We start from the raw sequence: 18,302 nt of genomic DNA on the forward strand, positions 1-18,302 counted from the left end.
TTTACTTGAGATGAATCAGAGACCTACATGTAAAAGTCAAAAGTACATTTTGTTTTTCAACGTTTATTTATTTTTGGGACAGAGAGAGACAGAGCATGAATGGGGGAGGGGCAGAGAGAGAGGGAGACACAGAATCGGAAACAGGCTCCAGGCTCCGAGCCATCAGCCCAGAGCCCGACGCGGGGCTCGAACTCACGGACCGCGAGATCGTGACCTGAGCTGAAGTCGGACGCTTAACCAACTGCGCCACCCAGGCGCCCCAAAAGTACATTTTTTAAGAAGAAATTAAAGAGTATCTTTTCATCGTGTGGGTTGACAAGTTTTTTGAACTGGGGGTGGGGTGGGGTGGGTAGAGCACTAGGGAAATTTCTGGCTGGTGATGTTCTGTATCTTGATAGGGGCTTGGCTGACGGCTGTGTGTGCATTTTTCAAAACCCGCTAAACCGTGGACCTAAGACCGATGCTTTCATTGTCTGTGAATTAACCCCCCAGAAGCAAAGAACTGTAAACAGATACTGAAGTCTAGTTGGTGACATGCATTCTCAGGTCCTTTGGAGTGAAGTGTACTCATATCTTTAACCTACTTTGCTACACATTCAAGAGATCTATCAAGGATGGGGAGAAGGATGGATGGATGGATATGCGATACAGGAAATGTAGCATAATGTTACTGATAAAATCTAGTTGGTGGACACATGGATGTTTACTACACAGTTTTTTTCCCAACTTCTATGTATGTTGGGAATTTTTCATAAAATGGTGGGGGGAAAGGAACATATACCAATGGCTGGTACCAAAAAAAAAAAAAAAATGCTTAGCATCATTAGAAATCAAGGAAATGCAAACTAAAGCCATTATGAGATGCGATTAAACGCCCACCAGAAAGGCTGAGATTAGAAATGAGTGGCAGTACGAAGCGAAGACAGAAAGGTACATCATCATGAACTCTCATACACAGCTAACACCAACAGAAAGGCTGGCCGTTTCTTATACTTGATACACCTTACCTATGACCCAGCGATTCAGCTCCTGGGTATTTACCCAAGAGAAATGGAAGCACAGGTGCACAAAAAGACTTCTAAGGAACTGCTCACAGCAACTTTATTCATGTTTGCTCAACCTGGAAATGGCCTAGATGTCCATGAACATGGTCTACCTGCAGAATGGAGCACTAATCAGCAATAAGCAAGAATGAGCCACTAACGAACGATGCCAACACGGATGAATCTCAAATACAACGTGATGAGCAGAAGAAGCCTGGATACAAAAGAGCGCACGCTCTAGGAGTCCATGTGTATATTAAGTTGCAGCACAGTCCAAGCCAATCCGTGGGCGTAGAAATTGAAAGAGCGGTGGCAGAGATGAGAAGAGACCATCTGGGAGAAGGCACGGGGAACTCTCTGGAGTGATGGAAATTCTCCGTCTTGATTTTGGTGGTGGTTGTATGGGAGAGACATTTGTCAAAACATATCCAAGAATGAATTTAGGTTCTGTATGTAAATTCTATCTGTATCACTGCACGTAAATTTATATCTCAATTTTTAAAAAAAATGAATATATATCACAAGCCAGGGAAGAATAGCTATGAAAGTTACATACCTCCATGTAATGAAACATTATGAAATCCTTAGCTTAGCTGCAAATAACATTTTTAACAACATGGTAAAACACGCATCATATGAGGTCAGTTTTATGAAGGACACAAAATTGTATATTCAGTGTAACCCCCAAGCTGGAAAAAAATCACAACTATTTCCTTGAGTCTAAGATGCTATTGATCTTAGGACTAAACACAGATTTTAGGGGCACCCGGGCGGCTCAGTCGGTTGAGAGTCCAACTTTGGCTCAGACCATGGTCTCAAGGTTAGTGAGTTCTACCCCCGTGTTGGTCCTCTAGTAAGGACCTGCTTGGCATTCTCTCTCTCTCTCTCTCTCTCTCAAAAATTAATAAACATTAAAATAAAGACTAAACACTGATTTTAATAACTTTTCCTCTTTGATTCCTCGACCAAGTTTGAGTCTGAGCCCCCTTCACCTTCCTTGGGCCTCCACTCGGATATGGAGAGACCAGATGGAGAGAGTCTCCACTTGGAGAGACCACACCTACCCTCCTTCCCTAATATGATAAGCAGGTGGCTTTGTTATTCTTCTCTCACAAGAATGAGTATTCCAATGGGACAGTGCCTCTGTCTTACCGTTACCCCTTCAGCTTCTAGAACAGCACCTGGCAGACAGCAGGTACACAGTCAATGGGCTATTGTGTTTGTTTTTCTTATTCAGATTCCGAAGGTTCTTCTAAACCACTCCAGGCAGCTGAAATGCTCGGGGCAGCATCACTCTGACTTGGTGATTTTCGTGTCCTCAAACCTCCTTTAGGATTGAGAATACCAGTGTTTTTCTCTGCTTTTCATTTTATTTTATAGCTTTGTGAGGGTTTTTTTTTTTTCATAACATAAGTACATTACGTGTAACCGCTTTATCGAAGAGTCTCAACTTGTTAGGAACAGAAACAGAAACAATTTCATTTCTTCCCAACCCCTGATCCGAGTGGGATCTGCCGGGCCCCTCCTGCTTCCCCCCTGCCATTTTTGTCTGCAGAACAGTCTCTTGGTGGTTAAGACCGGGCTCTGTTTGTTTCTAAAGAATGTTCCGCTCAAACACAGTTTGGGACCTTGTCCCCTTCCTTCTCCGTGGGGCTGGCTAGAGCTCTCTGGAGGCCTGGTGGCTTGAAGGGGCTGGCGAGGCCTTCTCTCGACTGGACCTCGGTCGGCCTCGCCAGGCCACGGTGACCCCCATGGTGGGGCCGCTCAGGGGAAGAAGGCATGATCACTCCACCCTGGCCCCCTGACCCCGCTCCCATCTGCCCACCTCTGCTGGTGATGCCCCCAGGGAGGGGGTGGCAGTCACAGTCGCTGCTCCGATGCGCGCTTTCTTCTTCGCCACATCCTGCGGCGATCCTGGCGGCCCTCCCCCAAACGGCGACTCGGGCCCGGGCTCCCTCCATTGGATGCTACCGCCCATGGCACTACTCGGTTTCCAAGGGCGCCTTGACCATGGGCCTTGGTCAAACTGGCAGAAGGGGAGGGAGCGTGGAAGACGCTTCCCACCCAGTGGGAAAGGGAGCTTTCGGTGCAGGAAGAAGAGAAACCAAGTTTGGTGTAGAACCAGCCAGGCTGCGCGAGCTTCTGGTCCTGGTAGAAGGAAGGGCACGTGTAATCCCTTCCGGCGTGGGCGCTCAAGGCTTGTCAGCAGCCGCCTGAATCCAGAATATACACTTTATTCACTGCCTTTTCTTCTCGTGTGTGAGTCTTGGCTGCAAGAGAAGAGCCCAGCTCAATGCCCTGCCTCAGCCATTGATGGCTTTTCCTGACAGGTGGAGGCCGTAGCAGATGTCCTGAGCCCCGGTGGCCATTGGAGACTCACGGGCAAATCACACGAGCCTTTCCCATCATTGAAAAATGCTGATCTGGGGCGCCTGGGAGGCTCAGTCCATTGAGCGTCCAGCTCCGGCTCAGGTCATGATCTCACAGTTCGTGAGTCTAAGTCCCGGGCTCTGTGCTGACAGCTCGGAGCCTGGAACCTGCTTCAGATCTGGGTCTCCCCCCTCCGTCCCTTCCCCACTCGCACTCTGTCTGTCTGTCTCTCTCTCCCAAAACTAAATAAACGTGAAAAATAATTTTTTTTTAAAGAAGAAGAAAATGCTGATCAATCACCTGAGAGGGCTGGCAGTTTTGATCAGCTTGATTGCGGCACTTGGGGTGTGACCAACAGGTTTCTAGGGACACACTGCTGTTTGGAATCCAGAAGTCTCCACAGCTACACCCAGAAGCCATGGAGCCTAGGGAAGGACCCCTGACAGAGGCACCAGGGTCAAGCCGTTTGTGATGCGGGGGTCGATCGGTCGCCTGGGGGTTCAGGGAGGCTGTGGGAGATAGTTAGGGTCACAAGCTGCTTCCTGCCCCCAGGAGCCTGCCCACTGGGGTGGGGAGATCTCAGGAGCAGAGGCTGCGGTAGGGGAAAAGGGGGAGCAGCCACGCTGCCCGAGAACCAGCCCCATGGGACAGTGATGGGTTTCCGATGGCTCCTGGTGAAGACCAGCGACAAGCCAGGTGGCACTGGGTGCCAGGGCCTGGGCAAGCCACACCGTGGGGTCTGCCAGCCAGACAACCGTCGGGGACCAGTTTAGTCTTGTGGTTTCAGGCTCTGCCCTCTCAGTGGGAATTTCCCAGCGGGAGGACAGGCATGTGAAGGGTCTCCTCCCGGCCTTTGTTCGTGCAGTAGGGGAAGAAGGCGAAGCTACGCAATGTTAGAAAGTCGTGGATAATACTCTTATTTGCCGGGGATAAGATTATACGAAAATCCAAGAGGATCAACTTTAAAACTTGTAAAAAAAAAAAAAATTAAGATATCATACAATGGCAACATAAAAAATAATGCAGCCTCAGTCTCTCTAATGCAGCCCGTGCAAAACCCATCGGGGACAAAAAAGAGATGTGTGTCATTGGCGATAGGAAAAAAATGGCATCTGTTTTAAAAATGGCACCCATGTGGGGGCGTCAGGTGGCTCAGCTGGTTAAACGTCGAACTCTTGGTTTCGTCTCAGATCACGATCTGAGGGTCGATCTCAGGGTTGGCGAGCTCGAGCCCCAGGTGTCTCTGCACGGAGAGCCCAGACCCTCCTTGGGATCCTCTCTCTCCTCTCTCTCGGTCCCTCCCCTCCTGGCGCACACACTCTCTCTCCCTCTCAAATACATTTACAAAAAAAAAAAAAAAATGGCACCAATGTGGATAAAAATACAAACTTCATATGGGACCGAAAATAGGATGTAAATGAATGGAGGACTGTAATCTGTTCCCAGAATGGATGAGTGAGCATCACAGGGATGTGCATTTTTTTTTCCCAAAGACGTTTATAGGATTAATTAAATTCTTATAAGAATTCTAACGCAATTTTGTTTCATTCTAAGGTTTACCTTTAACAACCCACATTTGGAAGAGCGGATGCATACGTGCTTGTACGTGCTCGTGTGTGTGCCTGCGCTCGAGTGTGTGTGTGCAAGTGAAAAAAGGCTAGGAGGGAATATATAGAAATGTTAACTACGTTTCTCCGGGTGGCGAGCGTGCGGAGTTTTAATCTTTTACATATTCTAGATTTTCTAAGTTTACGCTATGCATACTACCCTGCACTACGGACGCTACCATAATCCAAACAAGTCAACAAGTACTAAGTGATGACGTTCGCCAGAGAGAGATCGAGGGAGGATAGAGAAAAGCTTGTAGCCCGCGCGGAGGTGGTGAGCGTCCTCGGGAGTGGGCGGCAGGAGGTGGAGGCAGGTGCAGGGACCGCGCACCTGCGGGGCCTCGCTGCCCCTGGGCTCTGGCGGAGAAGCCCGGGCACGATGGTTCCCGTGGTCCCCGTGGGTCCTCCCGGGGGGCACCCTTGGCCCTGACCTGCTCGCTCTGGGCCGCGCACCGTGTGGGGTTCCTCCTGGACCCCCGGGTGCTGAGCTGCGACCCCGGGCACGGTGGGCAGCTGGCCTCCGGCCACAAGTGCAGGCAAGAGGCTGGAAACCTTCTAGGCCCCACTCGCTGGGAGACGCACACAGCTCCCAGTTACCACTGCCTTTCGCAGTTGAGATGTCTTCATTTCTGATCTGCGGGATGGTCCCTTTATTACATTCAAATGCTTGTGTCCATACGTCCAGTAGTGTGTGTGTGTGTGTGTGTGTGTGTGTGTGTGTGTGCTGCTGGTGGTCTTTCCTGTCCTGTGCCTGGAGCTGAAGAGGGAGGGTCCGGCACAGACCCGGCGGTGGCTGGGACAACGGCCTGTGTCACACGGGAGCTGCAGCAGGTAGAGGTGAGAGACTAGACAGTGGCGAGGAGGCAGGCAAAGAGGGATCCGGCGACCAGGTCCAGGTGGCGGGAATGGCGCTTCCAGCCGCGTGGCGGTGGACAGTGATTCGCCGGCTCTGGACCCACGTCTCTGCCCGTCAGGTGCTGTGAGAACACCAGCACTGCCTCGGGCTGCGGAGGGGACGTGGACGGAGTCACGGGAGGCGGCACGGCACCGACCACACAGTACACACCCGGGACAGCCTGGCAGTTACGCTTCCCGTGAAAGTCAGGAGCAAGACGGAGGACAGCAGTAGCAGCAAATGGCATCGGGTGGGACAAAACGCACACTCGGAGCAACGGAACAGAATACAGAACCCAGAATGGACCCGCAAACGTATGGCCAACTCACCCTTGACAAAGCAGGAAAGAACATCCAATGGAATAGAGACGGTCTCTTCAGCAAACGGTGCTGGGAAAACTGGACAGCGACTTGCAGAAGAATGAACCTGGACCACTTTCTCACACCGGACACAAAAATAAACTCAACACGGATGAGAGACCTAAACATAAGACAGGACACCATCAACATCCTCGAGGAGAAAGCAGGCAAAAGCCTCTTTGACCTTGGTCGCAGCAACTTCCTTCTCAACACGTCTCCGGAGGCAAGGGAAACAAAAGCAAAAATGAACTGTTGGGACCTCATCGAAATAAAAAGCTTCTTCTGCACAGCGAAGGAAACAATCAGCAAAACTACAAGGCAACTCACGGAATGGGAGAAGATATTTGCAAACGACACGTCAGATAAAGGGTTAGCATCCAAAATCTACAAAGAACTTATCAAACTCAACACCCAAAAAACAAATAATCCAGTGAAGAAATGGGCAAAAGACATGAAGAGACACCTTCCCCAGGAAGACATCCGGATGGCCAACCGACACGTGAAAAGATGCTCAACACCACTCATCATCAGGGAAATGCAAATCAAAACCACAATGAGATACCACTCACACTCGGCAGAATGGCTAAAACTAACAACTCGGGCAACAACAGGTGATGGCGAGGATGCAGAGAAAGAGGAACCCTTTTCCCACAGCTGGTGGGAAGGCAAACTGGTGCCCCCGCTCTGGAAAACAGTGTGGAGGTTCTCAAAAATTAAAAATAGACCTACCCTACGACCCAGCAATCGCGCTACTAGGCATTTATCCACGGGATACAGGGGTGCTGTTTCGAAGGCACACAGGCACCCCCGTGTTTATAGCAGCACGATCCACAAGAGCCAAAGGGTGGAAAGAGCCCAAATGTCCACCGATGGATGAGTGGATAAAGATGTGGTATATATACACGATGGAGTATTACTCGGCGATCAAAAAGAACGAAATCTTGCCATTGGCAACTACGTGGCTGGAAGCGGAGGGTATTATGCTAAGTGAAATTAGTCAGAGAAAGACAAAAATCATATGACTTCACTCCTATGAGGACTTCAAGAGACAGAACAGATGAACATAAGGGAAGGGAAACAAAAATAATATAAAAACAGGGAGGGGGACAAAACAGAAGAGACCCATAAATATGGAGACCAAACTGAGGGTTACAGGAGGGATTGTGGGAGGGGGAGGGGCTCAATGGGGGAGGGGCACTAAGGAATCGACTCCTGAAATCATTGTTGCACCATAGGCTAACTAATTTGGATGTAAATTAAAAAAACAAAATATAAATGAAAAAATAAATAACGTTGGGAAGTTCTGGAAACTCGAATAAAAGGAGGCCACAAGGTCTGAATGATGGGACAGATGGTCACAGGCCACCATCCCCGGGACGCAGACTCTGAGACGAAGGTTCGCCTGCGAGACGTTTACTGGGAAGCGGTCTCCAGGTCAACACCGGCGGGGAGGGAAGGGAGCAGGACTGGTCGGGGAGAAGCCGGTGTGGTCACAGTCTCCAGGCCGGGCAGTCCCGCGGGGGGCTCTGGGGTCACCCCGTGTGGACCAGCCCTTGCGTGTATGCAGCCACAGGGAAGGAAGCAGGGCCGCGGTGAGACGGTGCCTTCATCTGCAGAACTGCCCGAGACGGTCGGCCACCGACGCCCCCAGCGCCGGGTCAGTGAGCGCTTCGGCCCCGGACGGGAGCCTGGGTGGCGCACTGCATCTGTTCTGGAGGCAGACAGTCGCCATTCGATGGAGATGCTGCTGGGCGCCGTGAAACCCCGAAGGGATCACTTGAAAGGCACACAGGCTACCCCGTGCTCCGTGAGGTGGTCCAATAAAAACCCCACCGGACTCTCCTGTCAGCAGCGATGACCTGTCAGTCGGTCTAAAGGACACTCACGACAGGAGCGTAATGACGACAGGACCACATCCCCTGGGAAACATTCAGCTGCCAGGATGCTTACTGCAATTCCATTTGACGATGAGGATTGTAGGTGAGTTACCTCCCAAAAGGAAGGGGCTGGTGCGAGCCCAGTGCGGCAAATCCAGAGACAGAATAGTATTCACTTATCAACCGTATTTTCAAAAAACGTCATGATGTTGGCAAGTTCCCATCCCATATTAAGTGAGGGGAAAACAAAACAAAACAAAAACAGGCTAATGAGCATGTACAGCGTGATCCTGTTTTGTAAAGAAAGGAAACAGGACAAGTGGGTGTGGGGCTGGCTGGAGGTTCCAGTTTTCCTTGGCAGGTGGCCTGGGTGATGTGGACCCAAGACTCCCAGCTGTTGTCTGTCGTGCTGTCCTTCTGGTCAACCACTGAATGTCTCCCCAGGTGGCTTTTCTGTCAGCCCCCGGGGCTGGGTGCTGGGGACACGTACGCATGGGACACCAGCTCTGCCCTCTAGGAGCGCGCCGTCTAGTGGGGGAGAGAAACATAAGCCGGATAACATAACGTGATGGTGTTTAATAGCTGTAAGCCTGGGGTGGGTGTGGGGTGTTGTTCTAGGAGGGCTTCTAGGAGGAGGAAATTTGACCCCGGTCTTTTCGCGGGACTCAGAGCACGAGGGGAGGCAGGAGGCAGGACTGAAGGGGGCGGACTGAGGGCTGTTAGGAGAAGCATGGGAAGGCCCGGGTAACAGAGCAGGTGCGGATGAGGGACATAAGGTTCCCGGCCCGGGGACGACACGAATAGAGCCAACACTCACCGAGAGGGAGACTCAGCGGGCCCCTGGACAGAACTCCTCCAGATTGGGTACCTTTGAGCGCAAAGCAAAAGCAGGGGTCACGCAGCCACTGAGGAGGCAGGCCTTGTTCCAACCCGGGCTCCTGGTCTCAAGTTGGGCCACACTGCGGGGGGTGGCTGGGGGACCTCAGCTCCGTACCTCCACTGTCAGGCGGGGTGGGTGGCTGGGACCCTGTGACCCTCTTAGGATCGGACATCTGGGGCCAGCCAGTTGGATGCTAGTGTGTCCAGCTGAATTCTAGACCTTTCCGTAGCAGAAGACACCGAATCGGCAAGACTAGCCAGTCGAGGCACAGATTTTAACCCCGTTCCCAAACCACCACCCGTCATAGAGAAGCAGTTAGCGGAGGCCCCAAGGGCAAGGGCCTGGGCTGGTAGGAGGAAGGGGCTGCCCAGACACGGGCTTCCACCCTCCACACCACTCACCAAAGCGGCCGCGCCTTTCCAAGCTCCGCACCTGTTCCCAAGATCTCGGGAAACCTTAGAATGAATTGTTAAGCTCATCGGGTGAGGAAGATTAAGAAGGCCTCAAGGGGGAGAACCCTCCTGGATAGGAATACGAAGAATTATAAAACCAAAGTCGTTTTAAGAAGGCAGGCAGAGGGGCGCCTGGGTGGCGCAGTCGGTTAAGCGTCCGACTTCAGCCAGGTCACGATCTCGCGGTCCGTGGGTTCGAGCCCCGCGTCGGGCTCTGGGCTGATGGCTCAGAGCCTGGAGCCTGTTTCCGATTCTGTGTCTCCCTCTCTCTCTGCCCCTCCCCCGTTCATGCTCTGTCTCTCTCTCTGTCCCAAAAATAAATAAAACGTTGAAAAAAAAATTAAAAAAAAAAAAAAGAAGGGAGGCAGAGGGGAATCGGTGCATCTGCAGAGAACAGAAAAGCCGGCCCCTGTAACAGAGAAGACTTTCAAACGTGATGAGGGAAGCAACACACAGAAAGAATTAATGGGTGATTAATTGATTATAGATGATTAATTAATACAGGATTTCAGGACGTTTAAGTATTTGGAAGGAAGTCCATTTAGAGCCTCGCCTCCCACTATACGCCAGACTAATTCCAGAAATAACTGTATTAACTCTAGGAAGAAAAGACCTTCCATTTAAAACGCTGAAAGGGGCCACAGAGGAGCCAGAAGGAGCCTATGCTCAGCTCTTCCCCCACCAGCGGCTCTGAGTGGGCAGGACCCTTGCCTGTGATGACCGACGGGTTCTGCAACGACGCTCGAATCTTCTCCGCCTTTTCCACTCTCCCTCGTGAGTGCACCACGGCATTTCTCAGAGGCTACCTGCTAGGTGATCTTGCAACAGATTAAGTGCTGAAGCAGGTGTGAGACCCCAGCTGTCTTCTATGCAGCCAGGCACCGAGGAAGTTGCCGAGATGGAAAACAATGCCGCTCTTCTCGCTCGTTTTTTTCTTTTGTTTTGTTTTGGGAAACACAGTTTTCTCTAAAACAGGCCACTTCGGTCCTCATGTAATGAGTTTACTTTCCAAATAGTATTTTCAAACAGTCTCCAATTTAATTTACAATATGGTAAGTGTTAATAAGTAAGCTCTACGTAAGCAAAAGGTCTTTGGGGTCCTAAGGGGATTTTTAATGGCGCAAAGGGATTCGGAGACGCGAAGGCTGGAGGACCGCTCTTGGTCTGCAAGCATGTTGGCCGCGGCCTGTCTCCCCCGCCCACAAACCCCCGCCACCCAGCACAGCCACTCGTACACCCTGGCAAAGGGTTACTGAGCGCCTGCGGCGTGCCGGGCATGGTTACAGGTACAACGATACAGCCGAGAACAAGAGGGACAAAACACATGTGCCTGCGTTGTGTCTGTCGTTAGAGTCTAACAACAGACAAAACGGTCCAGCGGCAGAGTGGGCCGGCTGTTCCAAGAGGTCAAAATTTCAGTCACACGCACACACACACACACACGCACACGCACAAAAGTAAAAAGCTGGACACACGAGCAGCCGGTGTGACACGTGACAGGTTAATATCTTTAATATATAACGAGCTCATACAAATTTATCGGACCCCAGTAGATAAGAGCAAAGGACGCTGACAATCCACAAAAGAGGAAATACACCTGCTTAACATGGAAAAGATGTTGGCTAGCCAAACTGGGCTAGAAAAGCAAAGAGACGCAACCCGAAATGCAGTGCTACGTTTCGTGATCAGATCAGCCAACGTTCGGCCCGGTGATAATGCTCGGAGCTGGCCAGATGGCGTAGCGGGCACGTACATCCTTGCTGGCGGCAGTGTCATCAATGGATACAGACGTTTCTGGAAACCATTTGGTCAATACGTGACGAGGGGCTCAAAGGTTTTCGCATCAATTCGATAATCCCACCTCTGAGAATCTAGCCTAAGGAAGTAACTCGACAGCGGCGGAAAGCGTGATGCATGAAGAAATTCTCCCATTTCTGAGCGCGAGAGGTTAGAAACGGCACGGGTGGCCAACCACGGGCACTCCCGTCCGGCTGCGTGACGGCTTACACGGCCATTTCAAACTAAAGTTAGCAATAACACGTACTGGGGGAGAGCCCCTGATAGAAGTGAAAACATCTACACGATACCGTATCATTACAGAAGGTAGTGTCACAACTATGTCCGAACAGAAAGAAGAAAAACCATGATGGGGGGGTGGGGGGAGAAGGGAGAGGCCTGGGGGGAGAGCCACCAAAATGTTAAAATTTTGCTTTTTCCACTTTCTCCCTCATTTTCCAAAACTTCTAGAAGGTGTAGGCTGGCGTTGATGATGAAAAGACCTGGTAAGCGCGCGGTTACTTGTTCACGGGAAGGAGTTCGTGATGGGTCCCTCCCATCCCTTCGACCGCGTCTGCAGTGCGCCATCCGCCATCACACCCCACGCTGGGACCCCGAGGGACGACAGGGGGTCGTCAGCTCTCTCCACACCGCGGACCTGTCCTACACCCGATCCTCTCCCTACGTTCACAAGCCACCACGGCTGCCGGAGTCGGTGCTCGGCTCTTCCTTCGGCAGAGTCGTCTTGTCCTCAGCTCTAAGCCCCCCGTCTAATGCTTCCTGGCACGGGGACCTTAATCCTCCCACCTAAACTCTACTGCTGGTGGTGGCCCCAGGGGGTGTCCTTCTATACAACTCTACGGCTTGCCCCCATAAGGCAGACTAAGCAAGCGCCCAACGTCATTAATATTTCTCATCCCATGGGCCGAACTGCCAGGACCGCGGTCACCCAGCGAGCGGTGTCCCCCCCCTTGAGGGCAGGGGCCTGTGCACCAGGAAAGTCTTACCAGCGCCTTCTCGGGGCTTTTTGGACCCCCGTCATTGCTTACTCATCATATACTTACCTGGCACCCCTGAAACGGGTCTTTGCTTTTACCCAGACATCACCAGAATGCTTTAGGTCATTAAGTTAATCCCGAGGTCGCACTATACATTCAGCCAGGAACTCACCCCTTGTTCGAAATGCCATCTCAAACGATGCCCTGTTACGCCCCGAAGGCTTACTTACCAGAGGGGGTATCGTGTAGACCAGAAAAGTCACAATATAGTTCGAATAATGTCGACACCATGAAAAACATAAAGCATCCCCCCACATGCACTGTGTAACACTACTAACTGCCTGTCCCTTTTAGAAACCAATACCTGTTCTCTGCAATTTAGAGAAATTACAACCCCCAAGTATGTACAAAGCAGCTCCCCTCCCCCGCTTCCTTCTCCGGCTTGACCCTCCCGGTCACGTGGTCTGGCTCTCGGCTGCACGGTGTTCGGGTCTCCCCCTCTTCCGCTAGCGCCACCGGGGTGGGGACTCCCAATGGGGGGCGACCCCCTGGGCCTCTCGTCTACTCACTTCCAAAGTTGCAGGTAGCGGTCAAGGTCGCAGATGTGCAATGGCACCCGTCCCCGGCCCGCAGACGCCAAGCACCCACAGGTGAAACCCAACTCACCAAACCAAAGGAAGCTGGGGCAGCGGCCTGGACCGGGCACGACAGCGCCCGCCGGGTGGCGCGGCCAGCCTGGCTCCCGGCCCCGCCGCGGGCGGCGCAAGCGCGGCGGACTTCCACGTGCCACGTGGGCGGGCCCGGGCTCGGCGAGATGGCACAGGTCCCGCCCCGCTCCCGCGCGAGGGCTCCCACCCTTGCCGAGCTGGGCCACGTGGAAACCTTGGAGGTGTCTGTTACCCCCGGCAGGCCGCCTTGCCCCCCCCCCAGGCGCCCGTACCCCCTCCTCGGAGGGGCGCCTCCCCCTAGCAGGCAGACAGTAGGGCACTGAGCACAAAGAGAAAGTGATCTGTACACCCCCCACCAGAGGTCCCACCCCCCCAGAATGGTGGCCCCACTGTGTGTCCTCCCCCCAGTCATGCTTAAAGAGCACCATGGTCCCACCTGAACAGCCGTGGCTGGAATCCAGGGGGGCCTGAAGCCTGTTTTCAGGCAGTTGTTCAGCAGGGCAATTGGGCTAACAAGAGTTTGCAACGAGTGGGCGGCAGGGGTCCACGGACCCCAGCAGCCACTGAATATCCTTGACCTTGCAAGGCAGTGGCCGCTTCAAGAACGCAGTCACCTTCCCCAGCATCATCGAAACTCTTAGGAAGAAAGGATGGACCCCAGCACCCGACCTCTGGGTATCCCGACGCCCAGGTCTTCGGGTGGGCACTGAGGCTCTCCTTCCGTGGTCAGGCCAGGAGCGTTCACCACAGGGCGGAGGGACCCAGGGCAAGACACCCCGTCATCCCCCCCGTGGTCCCGGCGGTCCCGTAAACGCGGTTCGTTTGGCATTGAGTATGGCGAGCGCATCACGGTCCAAAGGGCTTGGCCAAGTCTCGTTTAGAAAGTGACTTCAGGGCGTCCCCTGTGAGGAAGCGAAAGGCCGTCCACCTTGAGAGGTACAGCTTTGTCCCTCAGAATTAGGACCCGAGTTCCAATTCTGTACACATTAGGACCAGGGTAGACCACAGCTCTTTCCCCTCACAGATGCCACCAAGGCCTTGGGGGGGCTGCCAGAGGCGAGGGCCCCTACCGGAAGTGCTTAATGAGGCGTCCCAGAGGATCTGGGTCTCCAGCTATGAGTCCACGCTTTCTTAGACCAAGGCTGGGCACCCGATGGACAGCCCAGGCATGGGGGGGGGGGGGGGAGCATGCTACACACAGGCTTTGGAGACCTACGGACGGTGTGGGTGGCTGAAGGGGCTGAGGTGAAGGCCACATGTCACCCGCGTGGAGACAGGAACAGGTCTCAAGCTAGACAGGGCTGCCACCAAGTGATACGGGGCAAAGAGGAGGGGGCGAGCACACGCTGGGAGCCGGTGGGGATTCCCACTGGAGGCCCGGGGCGGCGGAGTGAGCCCCTGGCACCCACCCCTCAGCCGGCCGTGGGTCTGAGGCATGGATGTGGGTGAAACGTGCGGTCTCTGGTGGCTGGATGAAACGGCTCGGCGATCCAAAGCCACAAGGACCTTCTGTGGCAGGTGAGTTCCAGATCCCCAGGATTCCCCGCGCTGTCGGAACTCTGGCAGCTGAAGCCAGGCGCTACTGGGGTGCGTCCTCTGGGGGCCCCTCCCTTAGCCGCATGAGCGGTCTTTCCCAGCGGCGACGGGGGGGGGGGGGGGGGGGGGGGGGGCGTACTGACTACGTGTCCGAGCGCAGGGTGAAGCCTGCCCCCCAGAAACGCTGGCACTACGCTCCCAGCAGCGAACACTCGGCCAGGGCTGGTGATCGCTAGGGGTGGGAAGCCAGACTCCCCTCCCCAGGGCCCCCAAACAAGGCACCGGCCCCGCCCAAGCGGCCGTCCTCGGGCATCAGTGAGCTCGTCACCCCCAACAGGGCAGCTGGGGGTGGGGCTGCCACGGGGGCCCCCGCAGAGGGCAGAGGAGGAGCCTCGCTGAACCTGGCGAGGCCGGGAGAGATCAGCCCAAACGGTCCGCGGCAGGCTGCAGAGTCGCTGTGACCGGGTAGCAGAGCCGTGGTCGCTAGAGGAGCCGGGGTTGCAAGCAAGAGAGGGGACACATGCGCTCTAGGTACAAAGCTAGCACAGGTCACTAGGAAGCCAAGAGGGTAAGAGGGCGCCCAACAGTGAGGAAGGAAGATCTCCTTGTGGAACAGGTCGGGAGAGGCAGGGAGGAAGGTCTTCAAACCAGGGCGATGCCGTTGTATGGACGTCTCTTCTACGGAGCAAAGGGTGTGCGTATGCTGTCTGCGTGGCGGCAGATGCGACCAGGGTGGTGGCCCATTCTTAAAGGTTCCGGGCTCGGGTGGGCAGGGCCGGAGCTGGGCTGGTCCCGTTGGAGGCTGGGTGCACGGGGCAGGGCCCCGTGCCCGTGGCAGCCAGCTGGCGGCACAGCATCTGCCGCTCCCGCACGGCCCGGTTAGAGGCAGAAGTCTTCCGGATTTGGGCGCGCCGCGCATGCCGCAGTGGAGACTTGTAGGTTCTCCGCAACTCTGCCAGGAATCCCTGATAGTTGTTTCGCAAGGGGCTGTCGGGTTGCATGTGGGGGATCGCCCACTTCTCCGCCTCCCCGGTCAGCCGGGACACAAGGAACGCCACGCGCTCGGCCTCGCCTGGGAAGCGGGAGGCCTGGAAGATCATGAACCTGTCCATTTGCATCAAGAACCCTGCCAGCTGGCCCGGGTCTCCGGAGAAGGGCTCGGGCAGGGAGGTGGGAGGCGTGGTCATCGGTCGGGTCCCGTTGGAGGTAATCGCCGAGATGGGCGGGGTGATCTGCAGGGCCCCCGGAATCCGGGCCCTGGTGCGTAACAAGGTCAGCTCTGCCATCACGCTCTCCAGCATGTTGGTGAGATTGGCCTTCTCTGCCCGCAGGGTGGAGGCCTCCCGCCTCAGCGCAGAGTTGGTGAGGCGCAGGGAGGTCAGGGTGTCGATGACGTCATCCATCTGGGCATTGGTAGACGCGGCAGAGGCTGGGGTTTCAGCTTTTGATGTCTGGGGTTGGACCATGTTGGCCAGAGGGCAGCCAAAGGCCGGGACCGGTGGGCTGGGAGAAGGGGGTACGCGTAGCCCAGAACCTGAGGCCCTGCGATGCTAAAATGGGGGTAGGCCCGGACGGGAATCGGGGAGAGGGCGGGGTGCAACACGCAGGGTGGCCGAAGAGGGCAAACAAGAAGAAGGCAGGGCGGTCGGAGCCCAGAGGACGAGCACAGCGGGCGCCGGGCAGGTGGCGCAGGCCCTGCGGACGCCGATTCCGGAGGCGGCTCCTTTATCGCGGACCTCGCCCGGCCAGCGCGGGCTGCACAGGGGGTTGGACTGTTCTGGGCCCTGAGGGAGGAAAAGATGCTTTAGAAAACGTCTGGGACTGCGTAGACAGGGGCAGAAGGAAAGGGCGCGGCGTGGGGGAGGGGGGCGCCCGGGCCCGAAGCCCCCTCCCCGCGCGGGGCCCGGCGCCCACCGTGGGCAGAACAAAGGGCCGCTGCACCTGCGGCGGCGGGGGGCCCTGGGACCGGCGGCGGGCGCGTACCTGGGTCTCCCCGGCTTCCTCCGCGGCTCCGTCTGCCGCGCCGGCCGCGACCAAGATGGCCCGATCGGGGGACGCGGGCGGGCCGATGAGTCACGGCGGCGGCGGCCCGCGGAACTGCTTCCCGGTCAGGTCAGGCCGGGGCGGCGGCGGGAGGCGGGCGCGGGCGGCCTCGGGCGGGAGCACGAGCGGGGGCCGGGGCCGGGGCCGGGGTCGGGGTCGCAGCGGAGGGAGGGCGGGTCGCGGGCGGCCGGGGCGCGGGCCGGGCCGGGCGGGCGGGGCGGCGGAGGCGGCGGCGGGAGGGCCTCGGCGCGCGGGCCCCGCTGGTTGCCATGGAGACCGCCCGCTCCCGCGGGCGCGGCGGCGGCCGAAGCCCCGCCCCGGAAGTGGCGCACGCAGCCCCGCCTCCCAAGGCTACCTCTCGGCGTCCTTCCGCGGCAGCCAATCAGCGGCGTCCGGGATGGCTGTGTTGTTTATTATTGGGGTGGATGCCTTCCTGTGTTTGTAGCTCTTCCTAAGGCTGCCCGCAAAGGTCTTTTCGTATATGTTGTAATTATATATTTTTCGTGACGCTGGCTTTTCGTAATGTATCTTGGATACAAACTCAACGAACCACATGTTCACTGTGGCGAATTTTGATGTCAGAGAAGTCTTAAAAAAAAAAAAAACAACACTTTGTATCACTCAAGAGTCCCTCGACCAGAAGAGAACAAATAGTAAAATTTCTGTAGTCCCACCCTGTCATTTTTTTCTTTGATATAGTCTATTACCGCATGTTACTTTTTGTACCTCCTGAACTGGTTTCGAACCGTGACGTGTGAGCAGTTTCCTATTAAAGCTGTTTCAAAAGCATGACTTTCAGTTAGTGCCTGGTAATCGCATATACCGCAATTATTGCCCCTGAAATCGCATGCCACAACTTATTAATCGCTCCCCTTTTGATAGATCTCTTCTTTCCATGCGGAAGTTTTATAAACCATATTTGTGTCTAAGTCCCAGCCCTTCCCCTGACAAGTTCTCCAGGGTAATCGCCAAGGAGTGAAATTACTGGGCCAAAGGGTACGAGCCATTTCAGAAACTCCGGAGTCTGGATGCTTTTCCCACTTCACCTTGCTGTGCTGCTTCCGGGTGGTCAATTCCAGGCCGGGACAGGACTGGAGAGAGAAGACACCCAGCGTGCCAGTCTTTCCGGGACCCGTCTGCGAAGAGGCTGAACCCCTGACGGAAGTGCCTGCTACAATTTCAGGTGCTGAAATTTACCCTGTGAACCTTAAATTCCCAGGGGCTTTGAATATTAGCTACACCCTGATTTCAGGAATGATAAAACATAAATTTGAAGAAAGACGTAATTTCACATTACGTGAATGTGTATTTCACATATTGTGTATTTCACATTATTTCGGGTAGGATACAAAGCGTCATCGCGTAAAAGCAGTGAAATAAAAGTTAAAAGAACTTCAAAACTAAAAACGGGCAGAGTATTTGGCTTCTGATCCGGTTAATCTCTGGGTCATGGCCACGCTCTGAGATGGCCCTCTCTGCTACAAACGCAGAACAGCGACAAACTAGACAAAGAAAGTATTGAGAGGATCTGGCTGGGCTCAAAAGCAAGATGAACTCCACTGTGGGCAGAAACACAAACTGCTGAGTATTGATAAATCCATGGTCCGGGGACATAATGGGGCCATAGGCCTGGCAACAGAACCAGGCTTTCTCTTTGAAACTGGGGGAATGCGGGGGTCACCTGTATGTCAGAAAGGAGTCTGGAAAATCTACTCTGACCGTTTCATGGGACCACAACTTCTGTGAAGGTGTAGACTTGGGACCAGGAAGAACACACAGTACCATGAACCTCACGACC

General features: G+C 54.6%; 1 protein-coding gene and 2 long non-coding RNA genes across 3 annotated transcripts; all 3 read right to left on the reverse strand.

Moving 5' to 3' along the window:
* Window positions 1-1,083: 1,083 nt before the first annotated feature.
* Window positions 1,084-6,287, reverse strand: LOC109501841. Its single transcript, XR_002160166.3, has 2 exons — window positions 3,714-6,287; window positions 1,084-3,313 (listed from the first exon to the last, which is right to left on the reverse strand). It is a non-coding gene; the product is annotated as an uncharacterized LOC109501841 (long non-coding RNA).
* Window positions 6,288-7,671: 1,384 nt separating this feature from the next.
* Window positions 7,672-9,722, reverse strand: LOC105260785. The gene is made up of 2 exons (XR_890572.3): window positions 8,969-9,722; window positions 7,672-8,679 (listed from the first exon to the last, which is right to left on the reverse strand). It is a non-coding gene; the product is annotated as an uncharacterized LOC105260785 (long non-coding RNA).
* A 1,248-nt stretch (window positions 9,723-10,970) lies between these two features.
* RTL6 (retrotransposon Gag like 6) lies at window positions 10,971-15,937 on the reverse strand. Its single transcript, XM_045062497.1, has one exon. The coding sequence runs from the start codon at window positions 15,925-15,927 to the stop codon at window positions 15,208-15,210; it is 720 nt and encodes a 239-aa protein (XP_044918432.1). The 5' UTR covers window positions 15,928-15,937; the 3' UTR covers window positions 10,971-15,207.
* Between the last annotated feature and the right edge of the window lie 2,365 nt (window positions 15,938-18,302).

This window comes from Felis catus, chromosome B4, assembly GCF_018350175.1.
Source record: "Felis catus isolate Fca126 chromosome B4, F.catus_Fca126_mat1.0, whole genome shotgun sequence".
In the NCBI taxonomy this organism is placed as follows: Eukaryota; Metazoa; Chordata; class Mammalia; order Carnivora; family Felidae; genus Felis; species Felis catus.